The following is a 19,510-nucleotide window of genomic DNA, read 5'->3' as shown; positions in this document are numbered from 1 at the left end:
GGTTCCGGGGAGCCCGGGCCACGGCGCTCAGCGCGGGCAGCAGGAGCCTTTTGTTCCCGGCGAGCGCAGCCCGAGGCTCCGCCGCCCCGCTCCCGGGCTCGGCTCCCCGGTGCCTCTGGCCGCCGCCCCCGCCGCGTCCCCGCCCCCGGGCCGCCCCCTCCTGGCCCCGGTGCCCGCTCGGCCCCGGCCCCGCTCTTTGTCTGCGGCTCCCCGCCCGCTCCTGACAGCGCTCACCGGGGAGGGGACGAGCGCGGGGCGCCGCGGCCCCGCCCGGCCCCAGGTGCGCTGAGCCCGGCCGCTCCTCGCCTCCGCCCGCCCCTGCTCGCCTTCCCCAGGGCTGCCGAGCCCCAACGACCCCCGGGAGAGCTCCTCGCCTTCCTCCTGAGCCCCACGGGTGGGAGAGCTGCGAAAGTCAAGGTCTCGTGGAACGGGACCGGGGCACGGCACCCCCGGCACGGTCCAGCGCCGGTAACTGAGCCTCAGGGACTCCACGGAGCGCTGCCCGGGAGCTGCTTTCCAACCCAAAACCCAGTGCCAGCGCTGACGCTCCTCCAATCTCCTCGCTCCCTAGGCCCTAACGTGTCCCTCTCCATCCCTCTGTCCCGCGGTTCCGGGGCCTTGGGACAGGAGAGGGAGCTCTCGCTGCACCAGCCTGAGGAAGAGCGGCAGCCCAAGAGCGGAGTTCCCACGAACCGGGAAAAGCAAACCCAAGGCGACTGCAAAGCCGAGGTGACAGAACAAATGCCATCTGCCATTGCACAGACACGTCAAGGAATGATTCCTCTGATCCCTGCTGGAGAAAACCCAGGCACGCCAGGATCCCAGATGTGTTTCAGAGGGGAATTCTTTGCCCCAGCAATAAATGAAAAGCCTCAATGTAGGTAGTTTGAAGAACATTTTCTCGCCACTACACCTGGTTTACACACACAAATACTGCTTAGATTTTTATCTTGTGTGAAACTGACACTCATTTTGATGTCTTCTCTTAAAAACATAGTCACTCAGCAGCTTTTTGATAAATTCAGATTATCTTTAATAATGGCTAACACTGCGAGATGCGGCTACTTTTGCCTACTTAAATCTATCCTAAACCAGCACTGTCTCATTTTTGTGGAGAGGCAGAACAAACCTAGAAGAAGAACAAACAGTTTTTGGCAAATTAGACAAAGATGAGACTCTAGGACAGGGGTCACTTCCCAAGGAAATTATGAGCTAGGAACTATGAGAAGGAACTCACTAGAAAGTACATTAAAGTGGAATGGTTTGTGTTTTGTTTGTTTGCTTGCTTCTTTGGAGTTTGTTTGTTTGTTTTTGAGACAAACTGAACCAGGCAAAGAAAAAAATCTGGTAACTCCAAATTGTTCTCCAGTTTCTTGCTATTCTCAGCTACAAACACAGAACCCTGCCTGCCTCAGTGCTTCCCTGTTCTGCAGAGCAGCCGTGTTGATCCAGCCTCTCCTCAGGGTGACACTTCAAGGCATGTTGGGATCCTTTGATTAAAGATTAAAGGAGGCAAAATGAAAAAGAAGCACCTTTGCTGTTCTCATAGCATGGCAGAGATCAGGTATGTTTGGGCTGAAACAGCATCATGCTTTCAAAAATATTAATTCTTTAATTACCTCTACACCCCATAGCTTTCTAAAGCAAACCACAAATGGTTCATTACAGACTCAAACATGAGGTCTATGGGGAATCTACCAAAAAAACCAAAAAATGCTACTAAACACCCATCCTGTCAACCACAGGAAAGAGCTTTGGAAAAGCTCTGAGTAAGGGCTTTGAACAAGCAACAGGATTCAGCGATGGACTGATGAATGCAGCAAAGTGCAGTGCTAAAATGGAGCTCCACTCTCCTCAGAATAAGACATAAATGTGTATTTCTACATCTCAAAAAGCACAGATAGAAATCACCATTATGTAAAGTCCAGCCCTTTTGAATTGCTCACTCTTTTAAAGGAGAGATGTCTTCTAAAGTGAAGATTTTCCATTTGATATTTACTGACTACAAGAAATCTCAGGCAATTACAGCCTCTGTAGACTGCAAACCATCTTCTAATTATGAAGGTATGTGCAATCCTGTAAATAAGCCTGGAATCAAATTGGTCTGGGAAAAAAAAAAAAAAAAGGAGGCTTTAGATATAATTTCAAACTATTTACTTACTGAAATGGAATTTTCTGTGCTTGCCAAAATGAATCCCATTCAGTGTGATGCAACAGGTGTTGGAATTCCAGCAGCCGCCTGCAACCCACATCTGGTAATGGTTAGGAGTTAAAAGGAAGTTCTGTAAGAACTGCTCATGTATAAAAACTATTCATCAGTCAGATCTATGGGCCATATTCACCCACCCGCTTGCACTGTGCATAGTTCAGATTTTTATTTCGTTTACAGAAAACGTAATTCTGCTCCTCATAAAGTCTTAGGAATCTCAGGCACTTGAGAGCATGTGGGGGATTGGTGTTGGCCATGCTGGTGGCAGAAAGATGAGGGAGGGACAGGGGTTTAGAGAACAAGGTGTGAATACATCTGTATTGGTTCTGACCAGCTCTAATTCACACCCTGATCACTTGTACAGCCTCACCATCACTCTGCAGGAGAAGAAATCCTCCCCCGTGTCCCAAATACCTCATAAAAACTGTGCAATGTGAAAATTATCAGACAGGGATTTGTCAAGCAAAAAATAATAATTCTCAAGTACTGCCACTCTCAGCTTTTCCCCCCACCTCAATTGCCAGATTGAAATCAGTAAGACAACTCACAGGAAACAAGTGCTAGGACCATGCCATCAATAATTAGCCCTTGATAAGTGTGTGTCACTAATGTGTTACTCAGATGATCAGATCCAAAGGTATAAAAGGTAATTCTCACTTGTTTAAAGATTTTAATACGTGTAAACTGTGCACATAAAAGATATGGTACTAAACCCAAGGCTATTAATCATTGAGCTTTGTGTTAAGTCCTGTACACACTAGATTTCAGTAGAAGGTGGGTGAAAAAGAATAAAACTCATCAATTTCCAGAATATTTTCTCCTCCTTTCCCAATTGAAAAACATTCATCTCAGGCATTACACACCATTAGACAAGAACAAGGCCTTAGTTAATTTTTGCAGCATTATATTCACAGTAATTTTTATCATATTCTGGTAAAAAACCCACACCTATTCTTTAACTCTTGAGTTTTGTTCTCCCTTCATGTTTCTGTGACAGCCAAACAGAGATAGCAAAAGCAGAAAGTGATAACAGCAAAATAAGTGTCCAGGCTTTGCCACACTCCTGCACCTCACTAGCACTGAGGGAAATAGTTTAACAGAAACTACATCAGTCCAGACAGAGTGGCAGAAACCAGACTGATCCTGCCCCCCAGGAATACAAACATCTCTAAAAGAAATTATAAGGAAAGGATAATTAAAGAGCACTTTTCAGCTAGGACCGTAATAGCATATAACAGGATAATGATATTGAGAACATAATTATTAAATAGTTCTGTCAAAAATGGTTACTATTCATCCATAGAGCAGGAGAGAGTGATCTTTCACAGTAATATAACATTTTAATTCTGGACAAAGTGACTGAAATAGTACTGGGAAAGCATTCAAATGGAGGATTTTGAATGATTTAGAAGCAAGAGTGCTGTGCTTATGAGAAGGGGCTGTCATTCACACATTTAGTCAGAAATAATTTCCCAATTCTCTTCTTAGCTCCTACATGACTGGTGAAATACAATTTGTGCATAGTCTGATGGAACTTTAGGGCCACCTCCCATATGCAAGAGATATTAAAAAAAAGAAATTAAGTTTTTGTATCCTGCAGGCCATCTCCAAACATACATTGTCTGTATAAACTAAAAAATTAGTTCTATCTGAAGGGGCAATCAAAACATAGAAAATTGAAGATCTTGAATTAGCAAGACACTCGGTTGTTGCACATACATCATCAGAGAAATATTTTAAAAGAAACTGTTCAGAGGCTTTTGAGCCCACTCTGCAAACCTCATGCTTGCTGTACAGACCACACACAAATGCAGCGGAAGAAACAACCTAAAATAATTTCTGTGAGTTGAACAGGAATGCTCACATAATCACTGGAAATGCTCTTAATTGGTGTGGCTCAGTGGTGCATTTCAGAGCTGTTAGATCTTCTGCCGCTCTGGAACTCTTTTCATGTCCTGGCAATCCCAGCCCAGCCAGCAGTTTGTTTATCATATTCAGTATGAATTTCCGGATCTCCAACAAAGTGGTATTTACTCCGAGGCAGGGAAGACTGCAGTAATCCAATAAGTTCTCATTAGCCTAAAATGCAGAAACATCTGCTGGGGTCATGAGCTGCTTTGCTGGCTGTTGATGAGCACAGGCTCAGCTTCGTCTGCAGCTCCTGTGAACAAAGAGTTGGGGGTTTTGGGTTTGGGGTGTGGGGAGGGGACAAACGAACCTCGGTGATGTCCAGAGCTGCAGCTCCACTCCCAGAGCACCCGGGACAGGAGGGATCCTGCCTTACCTTGACCCCGGAGCCCCCATTGAAAGCAGCACAGGAATTACAGCAAAAAATGCCTTGGCTCAGCCCTCCCGAGCTGGTGGTCAGGGTCTGGCACTGAGAATGTGGCCCCAGCTCCCCCAGGCACACCAGCACCCAGGCAGGGCAAGCTGCAGGGCAAAGCCAGACCTAAAGCTTGGCCAATCTGTTCTTAAACAACCAAGGGTTTTGCAAGGGACAAATACTTCCATTTCTGAGCTCCCCCTTCCTCCCAGGCCTCACCCACCTGGCTCAATTCACAAATGCTTTCAGTTTTTGGAGGAAGAAAAAAAAATCCCTTTCCCCACAAAAGCACCTTAACACACAGGAATATTAACAACTGGTCAAGAAGGACTTCTGGCCTAAAAGATTAATAAATAGGTAGTAAGTACTGCACAAGTTCAGGCAAAACAAAACTAAATCTACGCCGATACAAGTTACAGCAGGGAGAATATTATTAATTCCACAGGAGAAAAAAAGACACAAAACCTGAATAAAAAGAGCCCTTAATTTGTTTAGGATTCCAACTGATTTAGAGCATGTGACATTATCAGAAAATAAGTGGAAAAGACAAAACAAGTGGTGTCACATCTGTTTAGCTCCTGCTCCAGTGATTCTGCAGTTCTTTGTTGTTGTTTGTACAGTGTTAAATGACAGCAGCCAATGCTGTGGCTATTTCAAGGTGGAGGAGCCAAAAAACACTTCTGCAAAGAGCCAAAACAGGTCCACTTAGGAAAAAACATTCACGAAAATCAAGAAGAAAAAAAATCTCTGCTCAAACTAGTTTAAAACCCTTTCCTGGAGAGGCTGAGCTGCTTTAGCTAACACTTGTTGTACCGTGTGTACAAAGAATTACACAAGTGCTCAGTTTAAAGAATGGCCAGAATGCTCAAATGAATGCCTCTGATTCTTCTGAAACAATGAGTGCACACCCCCGGGCACAGAATTGTTCTGTAGCAGCAGTTTGGCTTCAGCCCCAGGACTCCCCTTTGCCTCGTGGGAGGACGAGTGCAGCGAGTGCCGCCTGCAGCAGCGGGGCTGAACTACTGCCCCCGCAAGATTTACAGCCTGTCATTGTGCTCACAGCAAGCACCTCCCCGGGGGGAGAACCAGCAGCATTCCACTGCTTTTCGCAGGGAAAATTTGCATTGCTGGCTGTTGCTTAAGTAACGTTTGGGTGTAGGTACACGTATCCAATAACATCTCAAGGGCAGAAAGTCACTTGACTGAAAAGGATGGGTTTAATTTAAAAGTATTCCTTAAAAGAAAAGTACTTTTTCAGCTCATCAGTGAGGTGTACCATTAATGAATCCTAGGAAAGACATTCTGATATCCCTGTGCAGAGACATTATTATCAAGACACCACAATACTGATTTCAATTTCATCCCTCCCCTCTCCAATGAAAGGGAAGATGACCCTTCCCAACTTTCAGTCTTAGAACTGACACACTGATGATAAAGAGGTTAAAAGTGTGAGGACACACAGCCCCGCAATAATCCAAACCAGTTTCATCAGATTGAAGCCTTTCTGTCCACATCTCCATCCACCAAAACTAAGCAGCTCACACATTTACAGCCAAGCTGACTTTGGTGGGCGAAGTTCCCCATCCAGCGGCCAAATGTATGGATGCAGCTCATGCTCCTGCCCCAGAGCTTGATCCAGCACCTATTGCTGATGTGCTGGATTGAACTACCAGGTGCAGATCATGTGAGGAAAAAGAAATAACAGATGGATATCCTGAAATAACACTGGTTCACAGAGAAGCTGCTACTAAAAAAAATTGCACTGTGTATGCAAAGGAAGGTCTGAACAGTTTGTTTTATGGGTGTGGGACATCTACTGATCCAGTCACTTAATTTACTTCTAATTTTAAAGAAAAGGAGACAAGAAGCTAGATAGACCTTTAGAAGTGCCAGGAAGAAAGCTTGAATGGCACCTGAAGGAGTGCAAGGACAATACTCCAGGTATCTTAGGAGTAGGCCAAAAAGCCCTATAGACACAGCTTAAACTAGAACTGTGAAAAACCATCACAGAACAAGGTTCCACAGGTTAAAACTGCAGGTTACAGCACGTCTTCAGAGAAACATGCATTTTTTGTAAGAAAAGGAAAGGATGCTGAAGAAACATTTGCAAGATGTGGCTTGGATGTTCCTAGCACAGCACATGCACTCAGTAATCAGGTTTGTGGTTTCTTTCCCCATTCCCAATCCTTTGGCCTCAGCACTTGGGGTGCTCATGGCTGACCACTGGGACCACTTGGTGTGTACAAGTGCATCACTGGGCTATGCAGTATTAGCCCTAAGTAAGCCCAGATGGAAACAAAAGCTGCTGTAGGAGATCAGTGGACATTCAAACTTGAAGGCTACTGCTAAAGCAATGGAAAATAGTCTTTATTATTAACAAGAACAAAATCCTTAAAGAGGAGTCAGGTTTATACAAAAGCATTTGTCATTTCAATAATTTATTTACAACTCAATTAGGCAACCAGTTACCAAAACTTCTCACTTGCTCAAAGTGATCAGGCTTCTTCCAAGTACTTAATACCCACCCAGCACACCCAGAAATACGGGACAAATCAAGAGTTCCTGCAGAAGTTGTTCAGTGAGCAACCTCAGGCTGTGGATTACCACACAGGTCAGATTTGGCAGGAATAGCACTTCTGATCATTTACCTTTCAGTACTGTCAAGGCAGAAAGTGATAGAAAACCTGTCACAGAAATCCCCTTTTAAATCGAGCAGCCATGTCTCCCTGTGGGACAGCCTGCAGAACAACTCTCCAATTCCTGCATCAGTGAGCACCCCTGCTGCTGGCTTCACTGGAAAACTGGGCAAGTTGTATGTCCACACAAGAAGTAAAAGGCTAACATGTCTTCTGGCTTTGAGTTAGTACCTACTCAGTAGTAAAACAATGTAGAAACTCAGTTGAAATACCAGCGTTTCACAACATCTGCTCCATGTTTCTCTTCACACACGTTTTGGTTATGCAGAGAAACTTCTTTACAGGCTTCAAAGGACAGATTCTGCACATCTGTGAAACTCCTGGAACACACGAAGCTGAATCAGTGACTCTGAAGGACAGTAATTCTGCTTTAGTCCAAAGACTACATGCCTGGACATCTGCATCTTTCTCCAACTTTGGCCCCACCAGAAGAAAACAAATGTAAAATGTGAATTTTCTTCTCAAAAGCAAGAACTGGGAGGAGAGATGGGGCAGTTTTCAGGAGTGGGGGATTAGTGGCTTAATGGTCTATCAGTCTTAAAAGATTTTAACTCCAATCTCTTCTGGGGCAATGAAGGAAGAGAAGGACATTAGCCATACTTTATCTCTTCCTCCTCCTCCCAGTGATGCTTTGTATTTGCCATCACAATGGTTGAGGAGAAAACCCTTATCTGTGCTCCTTGTGCCTTCTCAAGGATGACACATTTGCAGGGCTTTATTTAAAACAGTTTACAGCTCACTTTTCTGTCTCCTGGGTTTCTCTACTCCTACATACTCAAATTTACCAAGTCTAATCTTGCTCAGTAAAATTCTCAGCTGAAGTGTCAGAGAATGGCACACTGAAGAGGCTCACCTGGAGTACAAACCTAACCCCAAACATCCTACTGTGACTGTAGGCAGGGCAGGGACAGAAATATAGATGACTGCTACAAAGAGAATTACCCTTAGTGCTACAAAACCCTCAGTTAACCCTTCTCCAGTCTGAGTTCTGGATATATTCTGGCAAGGGCTATAGGTTTTCCTCCAAATACTTAGTCAACAAATCTTTCCACCCAACTGTTGTGATTACCTTTGAAGACCTTTACTCAGTTGCTGAGACACTTCTTTAAGTTCTTTCACTGCACCAAGTACTTTTGCAGTATCCTCTGAGTGTTTTGGCATAACTTCTGTCAGAAGCTCCTGTGTGATCATTAATTGCTTTCCCAATTCATCTGCAAGATGAGAAGTTAAAGGTACTATTAAAAATGAGAGTGGCACCAGTTAATATAAGATATTAACAGCTGGAGTAACCCAGAGACAGCTGAACTAGACAAAAAATATTTTTCAGCTTTCATAAAAACACCATGAAACGGTGAAAGCCAAATTATTTTTCATTGCTGTGACTAGCACTGGCAACAGGCTATTAAAATTTCTCATCAGGCTCTCATTTAGAGTATGTCAAAGATTTTTAAGAGAAATGTAAGAGAAAAAACAAGTTTTAGACACCCAAAATTCCCTGACCAGTTTCATGTACTTCTGTTGGTGAAATGTATTCAATCATTTCCTTCAACATTCACAAACAAGAAAATGGAGTTACTCCTTTCTAGTCTTCTTACAAGAATTCTAAGCTCTTCAATAAACATTTTCCATTTGTCTTAAAGTGCAAGATTATTGTAAATGATTTAAGAATCTTGCTTCTTGCAGACCAGCAGTTAAAAAATGTAACTTTTTGTCCAGACTTCAATATAAAATGCATGTACTGATTTATTAAACATTCTCTGGGTCAAGACACAACACAATAATATTTAAGCTCCAGTTCTGCAAAGAAACATGAGCAAGTCTGCCCAAGTGACTCTGTCCCTCAAACACAGAAACAAGAAAGACCACAGCATTCCTACAACTTGTTTACACAGTAGGAAAAATTAAAGGGGAGGAATGCCATGAATACAGCTAAAATACATAGAAACCTGCTAAAGAAGGTGTATATGAAGACTGAGCTAACTTATAAAGCTGATTTCTTCTCTGCTGCGAGGTAAAACACTGTGTAGTTACATGTTTAAACAGAGATAAGAATTACACACAGGACAACATGTGATTTCTGCTGTAGCCCAGTGTCCACACGGGCTCTAAGAGCACACAAAGTTCCTCTAGTGGCCACAGAGAGATACAGCAGTAACAACGTGAGAAGCTTTTTCAGCATAAACCCATTGTAACTGAAAGCAAATTTGATAAAATTGAATTTTCATACCAAGGTAGGTTTTCTTATCTCCTTCTATGTGAATATTCTTTATGGGTAATTCGTGTCTTGTAGCATCCAGGGAAGATGCAAAGCTTTTGTATTGCTCTTTAAACTGCTCACAGACAGCAATGAGGGGAGTCAGCACTTCTATCTGAAAGAGACACACACTGAACAACACTTCTCCAAAAGCACATCCTCTGTCATTACACACCCAGCTCACTACAAAAAACTCCCTTATGATAAAACCAAATATTGATCTGAAATGCTCATTGAGAGAGGAATTCAAGAAGCCTGAGGAACAATAATCCTATCCAACTGTTTATTATGTTTTTCTCTATGTCCTTAGTACCAGTTCCTTTGTTTCTGTAGCTCAGAGATATTGGCAACATAGCCAGCAAAGGGTTTTAGATCAGATCCTTTGACTGGAATTAACAAGCCTGTTCTCCAAAAGCCTTGTTCAATTTTTGTGATGTGTATTTGTTAAAAAGCAAAGAGATTCAGTTTTGAAAATTCATTATTCAAACATTAACTATCCATCAGAAACCTGTCTTCTTACAATTAGGCCAGAACTACTTGTGGCTAACACATACAAACAACAGATGATGTTCACTTCTCTCTAAAGGGGGCATCTCAGCTCTAACCATAACTGGAGTTGCCCAAGTGCAGGATGTTCACGTGCCTTTGGGTACTTTCACCTCCTGTGCAACACCCAGACCCTGCCCTGGCAGCCACTGCAATCTCTGCCCTTGCCCAAGAGCTCCAGCTTCTCCTTCCTGCCTGTCCATGAGAGGCAACTCAACAGTGACAAAGGCACCTGCTCAGGTGCTGCAGGCCTCAACAGGAAGGAGAAATTAGTTTGCTTTAAGATGCACAAAACTGTAGCCCTGGTGGCCACGGAGGCAGACAAATGTCCCCGGGGCAAAGGACTATTTCATAAATGAGTTTGTGTAACTGTCAGAGAAGCATTAATCCTATTAAAACTTGCCTGCTTGTCTAAAGTTTCGTTGAGCTTCTGCTCTCGCTCCTTAAGCAGAATTTCACGTTTCAGCTCCCAGAGCTTCTCCTGTTGTCTCCGCTTTTCTTCACACAACATTAGCAGGTTTTCTTCTGCTTTTTCCTTCATCTTGGCAACCTTTTTTTCTGTCTATTACATCCCAAAAATATTCACAATTAAAGCAATGCTACATCTGAGCAATTAACATGCTCTGAAGAAAGAAATGCAAGCCTCAGACCACAGCAAGAAGTTACAATTAATGAACAGGAGACCTCACACAGTAAGCACAGAAAATCAGAGTTCAAGACCCTCTCAAGACTCTTGCCCCACCCCTGCTTCTATTTGCAAAGGAAAATACACACACGGAGCACTGAGGGAACAAAGTCACTGCCACAACCTTCAACTCCAGACAGACTCACAGCTCTCCCAAAACTTCTGCATCCCCCTAATTCCTAAGAACCAGCACTAGCTTAATCAACTGTCACTGAGTCCATGCTAGGAGTTTCCATAGCAAGTATTACAGTTTTATAAATTATAAACATATACAGTCACAAAAATCTAACTTTTACAGGTCAGGAAACATTTAAGAAATTGTACAACTCCTCAATATCAAGTTCTATCTGAAACATCAAATACTTGACCAACTCTCACCTTTATTCTTAGGTAAGTTAAAAGTAGTGTCTCAGATTCCAGCTCTGCCATCAGATCCTGAGAATCAGTTTCCTTCAGAAAAGAAAAGAAAAGAACATTCTACATCAAGTTTGGTATTTAAACAGTTGCTTTTTCAGTGGTCAAATTAATTACCAACAATCCAATTTGTGCCTGGAGTCATCAAAGCCTAAACGTGAATTACAACAAAAAGCCCAATGAGAGAAGTTTGTTTTTTAAACACTCATGTTCATGAAATACCATTCATTAAATTAATTTGTTCCACCACCTTTTATAATACTTTCAGCAGATTTTCATAATTCTGGTAGAGAATTAGAAGTTACAGTGCTACACTGAATGAAATCCCCAAATAAATCACTTTATATTATATTGAATCAGTGTTAGTTCTCAGATCAAAAATGCCAGGAAATACTTAAAGATAATGTGATATAATTAAAGAATATGGGCAGGAATGCAAGAACAAACCACCTGAGGAGATGCAATGATAGGAACAGATTCTTCATCATGAAAAAAGGAAGGAAAGTTCTGGTCAGTGTCCAGATATCTGATCAACACACCAAACACTGCAGCAGTAGAACTGACTGTGCAAGGAGGCTTTACATCCTCCCAGGACCTCCGCTGTAATTCAGATTAAAAATCAAGAGAAAATCTTCATTTCAAAATAAATATCCTTACCAATGTAAGCAGTGAGACTCACCTCATCAGTCACTGTGCTTATTTCCTTTGTCTTTGAATCTCCTCCTGAAGCAGATTCTGAGTAAGAACTCTTCTTGGGACCACTTTTATCTGTATCCCAACAACAAAGTTAGTGTGCTCTTCTGTTGAGGTCTACAGAATAGACCACCAGCTTCTTTAAAGGCACAGATAATTTCAAAATTATTGTGTGTACCAGTAAAAAAGATCTGTGCTCCCTTTCTGGCTCTGATATACTCACAAGCAGATATGGATCACGTGAGCACTTAGCTTTTAGAGACAAACAAATGTGATCCACTTTTCAGAAGGTCTCACACCCATCCCTTATAGGAACAAAGACTCAAGAGTACCTCATTCTTCACTTTTTGACTTTAAACAAAAACAGAGCACCCAAAAGATACTACAAATTGAGAGGTTAATTTAAATTCCAAAGCTCTTAGTACCTCTGCTTTAAATCCTCTTGTGAATATACAAGGATACAACAATTTCTTATCCGCAAGTTTCAGCACATACATTAAAAAAAAAACAAAAACAAAAACAAAAAAACACCACAGAAATTGCATATGAGTAGAAATATACCAGTAATAGCAGAAATATCAAGGTCTGGTAGCTTCATTTTTTCTTCATCTAATAACGTGGACTGCAAGTCATCCTTCTCAAAACCACTCTGGTTTAATGTGCTGTAGTCAGCACCTGTAGAAAGAAGCTGTTATCAGACTAAAATAAGAATGAGGCTCAGCACAAGGTCATAATTCCAAGCTGTAGAGGCCCAGGGAAGCTGATCTGGTCACATCCCTCCTCTCACATCCCACTATGACCTGAGAAATGCTCCTCAGCTGTCAGCCTTGATGAACTGAACCTGGACAAGGCCCCCTCTTGAGCTTATCAGAAACACTCTCTCTTCCCAGGAATGTCTAATGAGCACCTGTTTTCTAATAACCAGCCTCAAAAGCTTGCTTTTCTTGAACCTCTGAAGAAATCTACCAACTGGAATTGTGCCCAGAATGGAAAATTATTATGGCTAAAGCCCACTCTCTAACAACCCCATAAAGTGAAACCTTCTGGGGTCCCAGTTCACAGAAAACAAGGGAATAATTTGTGTCAGTAACTGGGTATCTGTAGAGACAACCAAGGACTGTTAGTAATACCAGACAGGAATCATTGGTAATAACAAAAAAAAAAAAAAAAAAATAAATATGGACTATTTTGCAGACAAAGATTTTCAGTCACTGATGTTTGGTTTAACAGAAGGATCAAATTTAAAAGAAGCAGAGTAATGGTGACAATATAGAAAAAGAACCATTCAAAACCTTGTGCATAAGGATGGAAAGACCAAATCACTCAACTCCAGAAGGACCTGATTTGTCTCAGTCCCACATAAAGTTTCTTAATTTCCTTTGCATACAAATAATAGCTGCCAGTGATACAAGTCATTAAAAAGATCAATATCTTAAGAGTCTTTAAAAGTTTCATGGGCTGGAAATACAAAACAATAGCTTTTAAACACTGGCAAAACCTACCAGCATGAGTTTCACGTTTCTGAGAGAGAACCGATGGTGCTTTAGCTCTAGAAGATTGCAGAGAAGTATTTGATGAAGAGGAACTTGATGAAGCATCCTGAAAATACAGAAATAGCTAAGAGAGAACATAAAGAGCCATATCTTACCTTCAACTTAAATGCTGACAATAAGCAACTAAATCTCAAGCCACCTTGGTGTTTTGCAAGTTACCCGAGTTCAGTCCCAAGCTCCTACCAAGGAAAACATCACAATCCCCACAGACCCGAGCAGAGCCGGGATTCCCCCAGGTCCCGCTGCCCCTCGCACCTTTTCTGCCTTCCGCTGAGCGACGCCTGAGCTCGGCTTCGGTACCTTCTTGCCGTCTTTCTTATCGAACTGCAGGTAGCGAGACTGCACGATTCTTCCTCCTGAGAGAGGGGCAAAGAGAGCTCAGCCGAGCCCACCGCGGGGCTTCCCGCCTCAGCTCGCATCCCCCCCTCAGCCGGGCCGGGCTCCTGCCTCAGCCGGCGCGGCTCCGCCCTCACCCCACGCTACCTTTCCGCTTGGCTTTAGGCGTTTGTCCGGCCGCCACCACGTCGTCGCTGCCCTCCGAGGACATGGTGCCGAGGCAGCGGCAGGCGGGCGAGGGGCAGGGCAGGGCGGGGCGGGGATCGCTGCCCTCATCCCCGAGCCGCTCCAGCCGCCATCGCGTTTGAATCACCGCGCGTGCGCGCGCTGAGGCGGGAGCGGTGGGGGGGTGGGAGCGCTCCCCCTGGCGGCGCGGAGGAATGAAACGATCGCGGGTCCCGAGGCTCAGCCCGGGGGGCTGCGCTGCCTTTTAGATAAAGAGATTAAGGGAGGGTTTGGCAACTCCTGCAGCACGGCTGGCCCTAAAAGTGCTCCTTGCCTCAGGCCTTTAGTGGGAGACGGCTTCGGCTAGTGAAGCCTATTCTGGGCTCCTCAGTTCAAGAAAGACAAGGAACTACTGGAGAGAAGCCAGTGGAGACCACAGAGATGATGAGGAGTCTGGAGCATCTCTGTGATGAGAGACTGCGGGAGCTGGGCCTGGTTAGTGCAGAGAAGAGAGGGCTGAGAGATGATGCCATCAATATAAATATACTAATATCTCCAGGGCTGTCCAGAGGATGGTGCCACTGCTCAGTGGCGCCCAGTGACAGGACGAGGAGTAATGGGCACAAACTGAAGCACAAGACAAACACCTCAACATGAGCAAGAAGTTCTTTACGTTGAGGGCAGCCGAGCGCTGGAACAGCTGCCCAGGGAGGACGTGGAGTCTCCCTGTCCGGAGACATCCCAAACCCACCTGGACGTGTTCCCGTGTCACCTGCTCCAGGTCACCCTGCCTTGGCTGGGGGGCAGGACTGGTGATGTCCAGAGGTCCCTTCCAAGCCAAGCAATTCTGTGATTCTGTGAACCACAGCGCCCCAGCGCTCTGACAGACCGAGCACCAGCCACCCCACCACCACCGCAACGGCGGGCGGGGACTCCCCCGAGGTTCTTCGGTTTTGACAAGAATCCACCCCCGCTGCCTCAGCCAGCCAGCACCTGGCTGCTGCCGCCGCCCAGCCGTGCCGGGAGCTGCGGCGGGGGCGAGGAGCGGGCTCGGGTCTCGAACTCGTGTCACCCGGGTCACGCCGGTCCCCTCCCGCCGCTCCCCCTCCGTTCCCGCGGCCCGCGGGCGCCTCTCCTGCCCCGCCGCGGGATGGCGCATGCGCAGAGCGCGTGCGGCGCTGAATGGGCGCGCCCCGGTCCCCCTCCACCCGGAAGTGGCGCGCGCGGGGCCTGTGGCGGCCGCGGGGTCGGGCGGCCGCGCTTCGACACCGGCGCAGGTAACGGGCCCCGCGCTCCTCTTCGCCCTGTTCCACATCCCTCCCGCTCCCCCTGCCTCCTGCTCCTTCGCTATGGGCGACGCAGCGCTGTGGTGGCGGTGCCTTGCAGGGACCGGGTGTCGCACCGAGCGCTGAGGGGCGTGTGGGGCAGTTCTGAGGGGGTGTGTGGGGGTCGGCTCTGAGGGGGTGTCTGGGGGTCAGCTCTGAGGGGATCCCTCAGGAGCTCGGGGCTGGAGCGGCTCCCCGGGACGCCCTCGGGTGTGCTTGGGGCCGGGGGCCGTGGCCGGCTCCGGGCTGTGCCGGGCGCGGGGCAGATGCGGTGCTGCTGACTTTGTGCCAGCTGTGCCCCAGGAGCTGGACGTGCCCAGGGGAGGGGAAGTGTCCGACGCCCGGCTGTGCCTCCCGTCTCTCGGGCAGAGCCTGAGCAGGGCTCGGTGTTTGTTACTTCCAGCTCCTGTTCTTTTCCGTCTCCTGCTTGTGATTTTTCAGTCACACAGTGTTCTGCTTTCTCGTGTGATGTCTCAGACTCTCGGTATGAACAGCCTGTAATCTTTCAGAAGAGTATCTCACGATCTTTCAAAAAACTCGTTAAAACTCTCAGGGTTCTTTTGTTTCTGTGTTATTTTGGGGCAGCTCTTGGCGGTTGGTGCTGCTGCTGTGCTGAGGTCGTGCTTTGTCGTGATGTCTGTCACTGCCCAATTGAATCGCGCCTCTTGCTGTGTGGATGTCGATAGTGCTGTCTTTTTGGCAAGCTTGGTTTTGCAATCTCTGGGATGCAAAACTTTTGCAAGCTAGGAACATCCTTTGTTACATGTTTCTAGACTAAAAGTATCGGACTCGTATCCTGACTCATGACGAGTCTGACCATAGGTCTGATACAGGTATGTCTGATCCTGGTGGAAGATGAATTCCCAGTATCATTTTAACTTTGTTTTCTGTTGCTCTGTAAGTATTTTGGCAAATTTCTTGCCCAGTTTTATGTGCAATTCGTGTTTGTGAAAAGCGAAGAAGCACTTTGGATGCAAATGAGCTCAGCATTCTTTGATTTCACCTTCTGGAAATGGGTGGCAGTGGAGCAAAGGGCTGGAGATGATCTCAAGCTCCCGGCAGATGCAATTAGCCTTTCAAAGATGTCATCAGCATCCTCCCACGGTGCTCCTAGAGGTGGATCAGTATCGGTTCGTCTGCCAAGCTGTTTGCAAATAAGTTTGTCATGGGTAATTAGGAGCTCTTTGATTTCAGGCCTGTTAGCTGGAATCCAGGGCTGAAGAACTTGCCCTAAAGTAACAGCGTGGAGCAGCCTTACATTCCAGTTTAGGATGTTGGTGTCACACCCAGCAAGTTTTAGGGAGCCCTGGGTGTCTTTAAGGCAGAATCTTGTCAGGAACAAATCCATTAAATGTAGGGGAAACAGCTTGGGGTGCTTTTAATGTGTACTTATATTAGTTCCAAGATTCATTGTGACTTTTATTTTTTAAAGAGTTCATCTTGCGTTTTTTTTTTTGTCTTTGCACTGCTGTGGGGTTTTCTGCCTGCCCTACATCTGAATAACACTGTGCTTTTCAGGATGATGCATCCGAGGCCACTTCCTCAATCTTTAATCCTTAATTATTCACATAAAACTCGGGAATTACTGCAGTAATGCAACGTGTTTTGTAGAACTGTACAGTTTTGGTGGGGTTTTTTGGTTGGTTGGGTTTTTTTTTGCTGTTGCTGTTGTTATTGTGCTTGAATGTTTGTTTCAACAAAAAGCTTTTTCACAAGTTGAATGTTGTAGCTCCTACAGTGACAGCTGCCTGCACAAACTGTGCATTCCCAGTGAGAAGACTCCCAGGTCTGGGCTTTTCTGTGGAACCCAAAACGCCCATGAAACTGAATAATTTAGGAAGAGTAAATGCAACTGATGAAAAATTTAAACAAGGTTCACTTAGAAAAGAATACTCTGTGCAGACAGTTTTCTGACCCACAGTGATTCAAACATTAGACTTCTTGAATAATCCCTGTACATGAATAACATGTTTGACTCACACGCACACTGAGGCTAAATATGGCCTTTCCTCAGCTAGAAGGTCAAAGGGCAGGATTTGCATATCCTAGGCATTTAAGAAGGAAGAATTCCTAAAAATGCATCAGTATTGACTATCTCAACAGTCAAGGAAAAGAGTGAAAGATGCTAATTCAATGAAACGTTTTGGCTTTTTTTGTGAATTTGAAGGCTGAAGGTGTTTATCACATTTCTAACAAACAAGGCCTGTTTATGCTAATATCAAGGAGAAGTAAAGCCCGAGATGCTGATAAGGGTTTATTTTTCTGATAGGAAGGACTAGAAATGTCTTTATTTCACAAAATGAAAATTCAAAGGTTTTGTCTGTAGAATATTGTGTTTTCTTGGCGTATCAAGTGACTTAAGCGTGGCTTGTGGAGTTGGTTTTATCAAGGCTTATTGTGTTGTGTGTCTCTGATTACCAAATGAAACTAAATTCAGATTCCATAAAAATCTACCCTTTCAGTGAAGACCATTGATATTAAACAAGAGAAGTGTTTTTAAAGCTGTTTTTGATATGTGTACATTCTATTCACACAAATGTTCAGCCTGAAGTTTCTTTAAGAAGTTTCTCATCAGTGTAAGTGCAACATTAGAGCAGTGAAACTTTTATTTCCTTTGTTGACAGCTGTAGAGCTGTTAAGAAAAAAATAAGAAAACTACAAAAGGTGGTGGAATGAACCCCAAGGTTCTTCTGGCTTGCATTCTTTACCTCTGACCCTTTCAGTTGCTTTGCCCTGATTCCTCAGCTGGGCCACATTTTCTGAATTGTACTCTGGTGCATCTGTAACTCTGTGACATCACACTTTTAATAAGGTAATAGCATTGAACATCACTGTAAAGCCTGATAAGGTATCTGTGTTTTGAGGTGAGATTGTGCGTTTGAGTCATTCAGAGGAAGTGGAGGCTGCATCAGGGGTGGTTTGGGTCAGGGATTGGGATCAGGCTCCCAGGAACAGGTAGCTGAGAAGGAACTGCCTGCAACAAAAGTGATTTCTTTGACTTTTTCCTGTGTTACACCACGTTGCAGCCCAGCTTCTCCTTTGTCAGGCACTCTGGGGCAGTAACTTCCCTGCAGGGTTGATTGCAGAGAGTAGTAAGAAATGTGTTGTAATGTTGTGTGGTCCATTCAGAACTCCTCCTTTTGGAGCAGAAAATCCAAGAGTTTTAGTTGAATAAAACCAAGGATCTAAAATTGCTTAGTCCAGCTGAATTTTTTACAGCCAAGGAAAACACTGAAGTGTGACTAGAACATGAAGTAATTTTCAGGTAATCTACAAATATCTGGAATACTGAGAAAAATTAAAATTAATTATGCTCAATTAACAGCACCTGTCTTTATGACATGAGGTAGGACAGGTATCTTTACCTTACCTGTTAATTGCACAGTTAATTGTGGAAACTTTAAGGTGTCTCTGTAGCCTGATTTGCTGGAATTTCCTTGCTTTGGAAATCAAGGTCAGTAATAGCTGAATGCTTTTGAAATTGCTGAATGTTTTTAATTTGAGCAGATGGATTGGTCTCGTTTGGAGATGGTCACCGGCAGTTCTGGGGTTTAAGAATATCAGAGCTCAAGTACCTGTGTTACATTTCCACTTTTGTGTTGAGAATTGCTTCATGAGCAGTGGGAGAAGCTGGAATTTTTCCCTTTGAGGAATGCAGTGGAAATGCACATGAAAATGCAAGGAACTGGGATATTATACTGTTCATCCTCAACAATTTTACTGTAATGGTAGCTTTCCCTTTTTAGCTCCACTATGATTCATTGACTAAATATGTGACTTCACATTATGGCCTTATTTAAACTAAAGAGATGCCCTGCACTGATTGGGGCAAAGCTCTCTTCACTCTGCTACTATGTGGACACTGTTGGCTTTAATGCCTATTAAAAAATTAATTGGCATAATGGAGTCTAGAAAAGCCTTACAAAATACCATCAAAATTACCATCTAGAATTTGAATTTTTTGGGTTTGTTACTGAAATTGTCTGAGCAAAAAGTAAAGTTACAGATGTTTTTCCTCTTCCATATATTGAAAAGTGATTTGTTATAAGAAAGGGTATTGAAAGAACTTGAGGTAACTGCAGAATTTCCATATCCAGACAGAACGCAGCAGTAGTGGTTGGGCTGCAGGGTTTGCATGCTGACCTGTAGGGTTTCAGTGTTACCTTCTTTCTTGAATACTTCCAGTATTCTCTGCATCTGAATTCAGGCTTGTCCTTCCTTAATGAGCCAAATCACAATAAATATTTAAATTGCTTAAAAATAGTCTAAATAATTTGAGATCATAAAATGAGAAGGAATCATTGCAATCAT

General features: G+C 44.3%; 1 protein-coding gene across 1 annotated transcript; it reads right to left on the bottom strand.

Moving 5' to 3' along the window:
* Nucleotides 1–6,944: 6,944 nt before the first annotated feature.
* HAUS8 (HAUS augmin like complex subunit 8) lies at nt 6,945–13,941 on the bottom strand. Its single transcript, XM_062510037.1, has 10 exons — nt 13,857–13,941; nt 13,674–13,729; nt 13,323–13,419; nt 12,382–12,495; nt 11,807–11,895; nt 11,092–11,163; nt 10,432–10,590; nt 9,456–9,597; nt 8,298–8,439; nt 6,945–7,548 (listed from the first exon to the last, which is right to left on the bottom strand). The coding sequence occupies exons 1-10, from the start codon at nt 13,918–13,920 to the stop codon at nt 7,428–7,430; spliced, it is 1,056 nt and encodes a 351-aa protein (XP_062366021.1). The 5' UTR covers nt 13,921–13,941; the 3' UTR covers nt 6,945–7,427.
* Between the last annotated feature and the right edge of the window lie 5,569 nt (nt 13,942–19,510).

Source organism: Cinclus cinclus, chromosome 28 (assembly GCF_963662255.1).
Source record: "Cinclus cinclus chromosome 28, bCinCin1.1, whole genome shotgun sequence".
NCBI lineage: Eukaryota > Metazoa > Chordata > Aves > Passeriformes > Cinclidae > Cinclus > Cinclus cinclus.
This window is presented reverse-complemented; position numbering and strand designations above follow the sequence as displayed.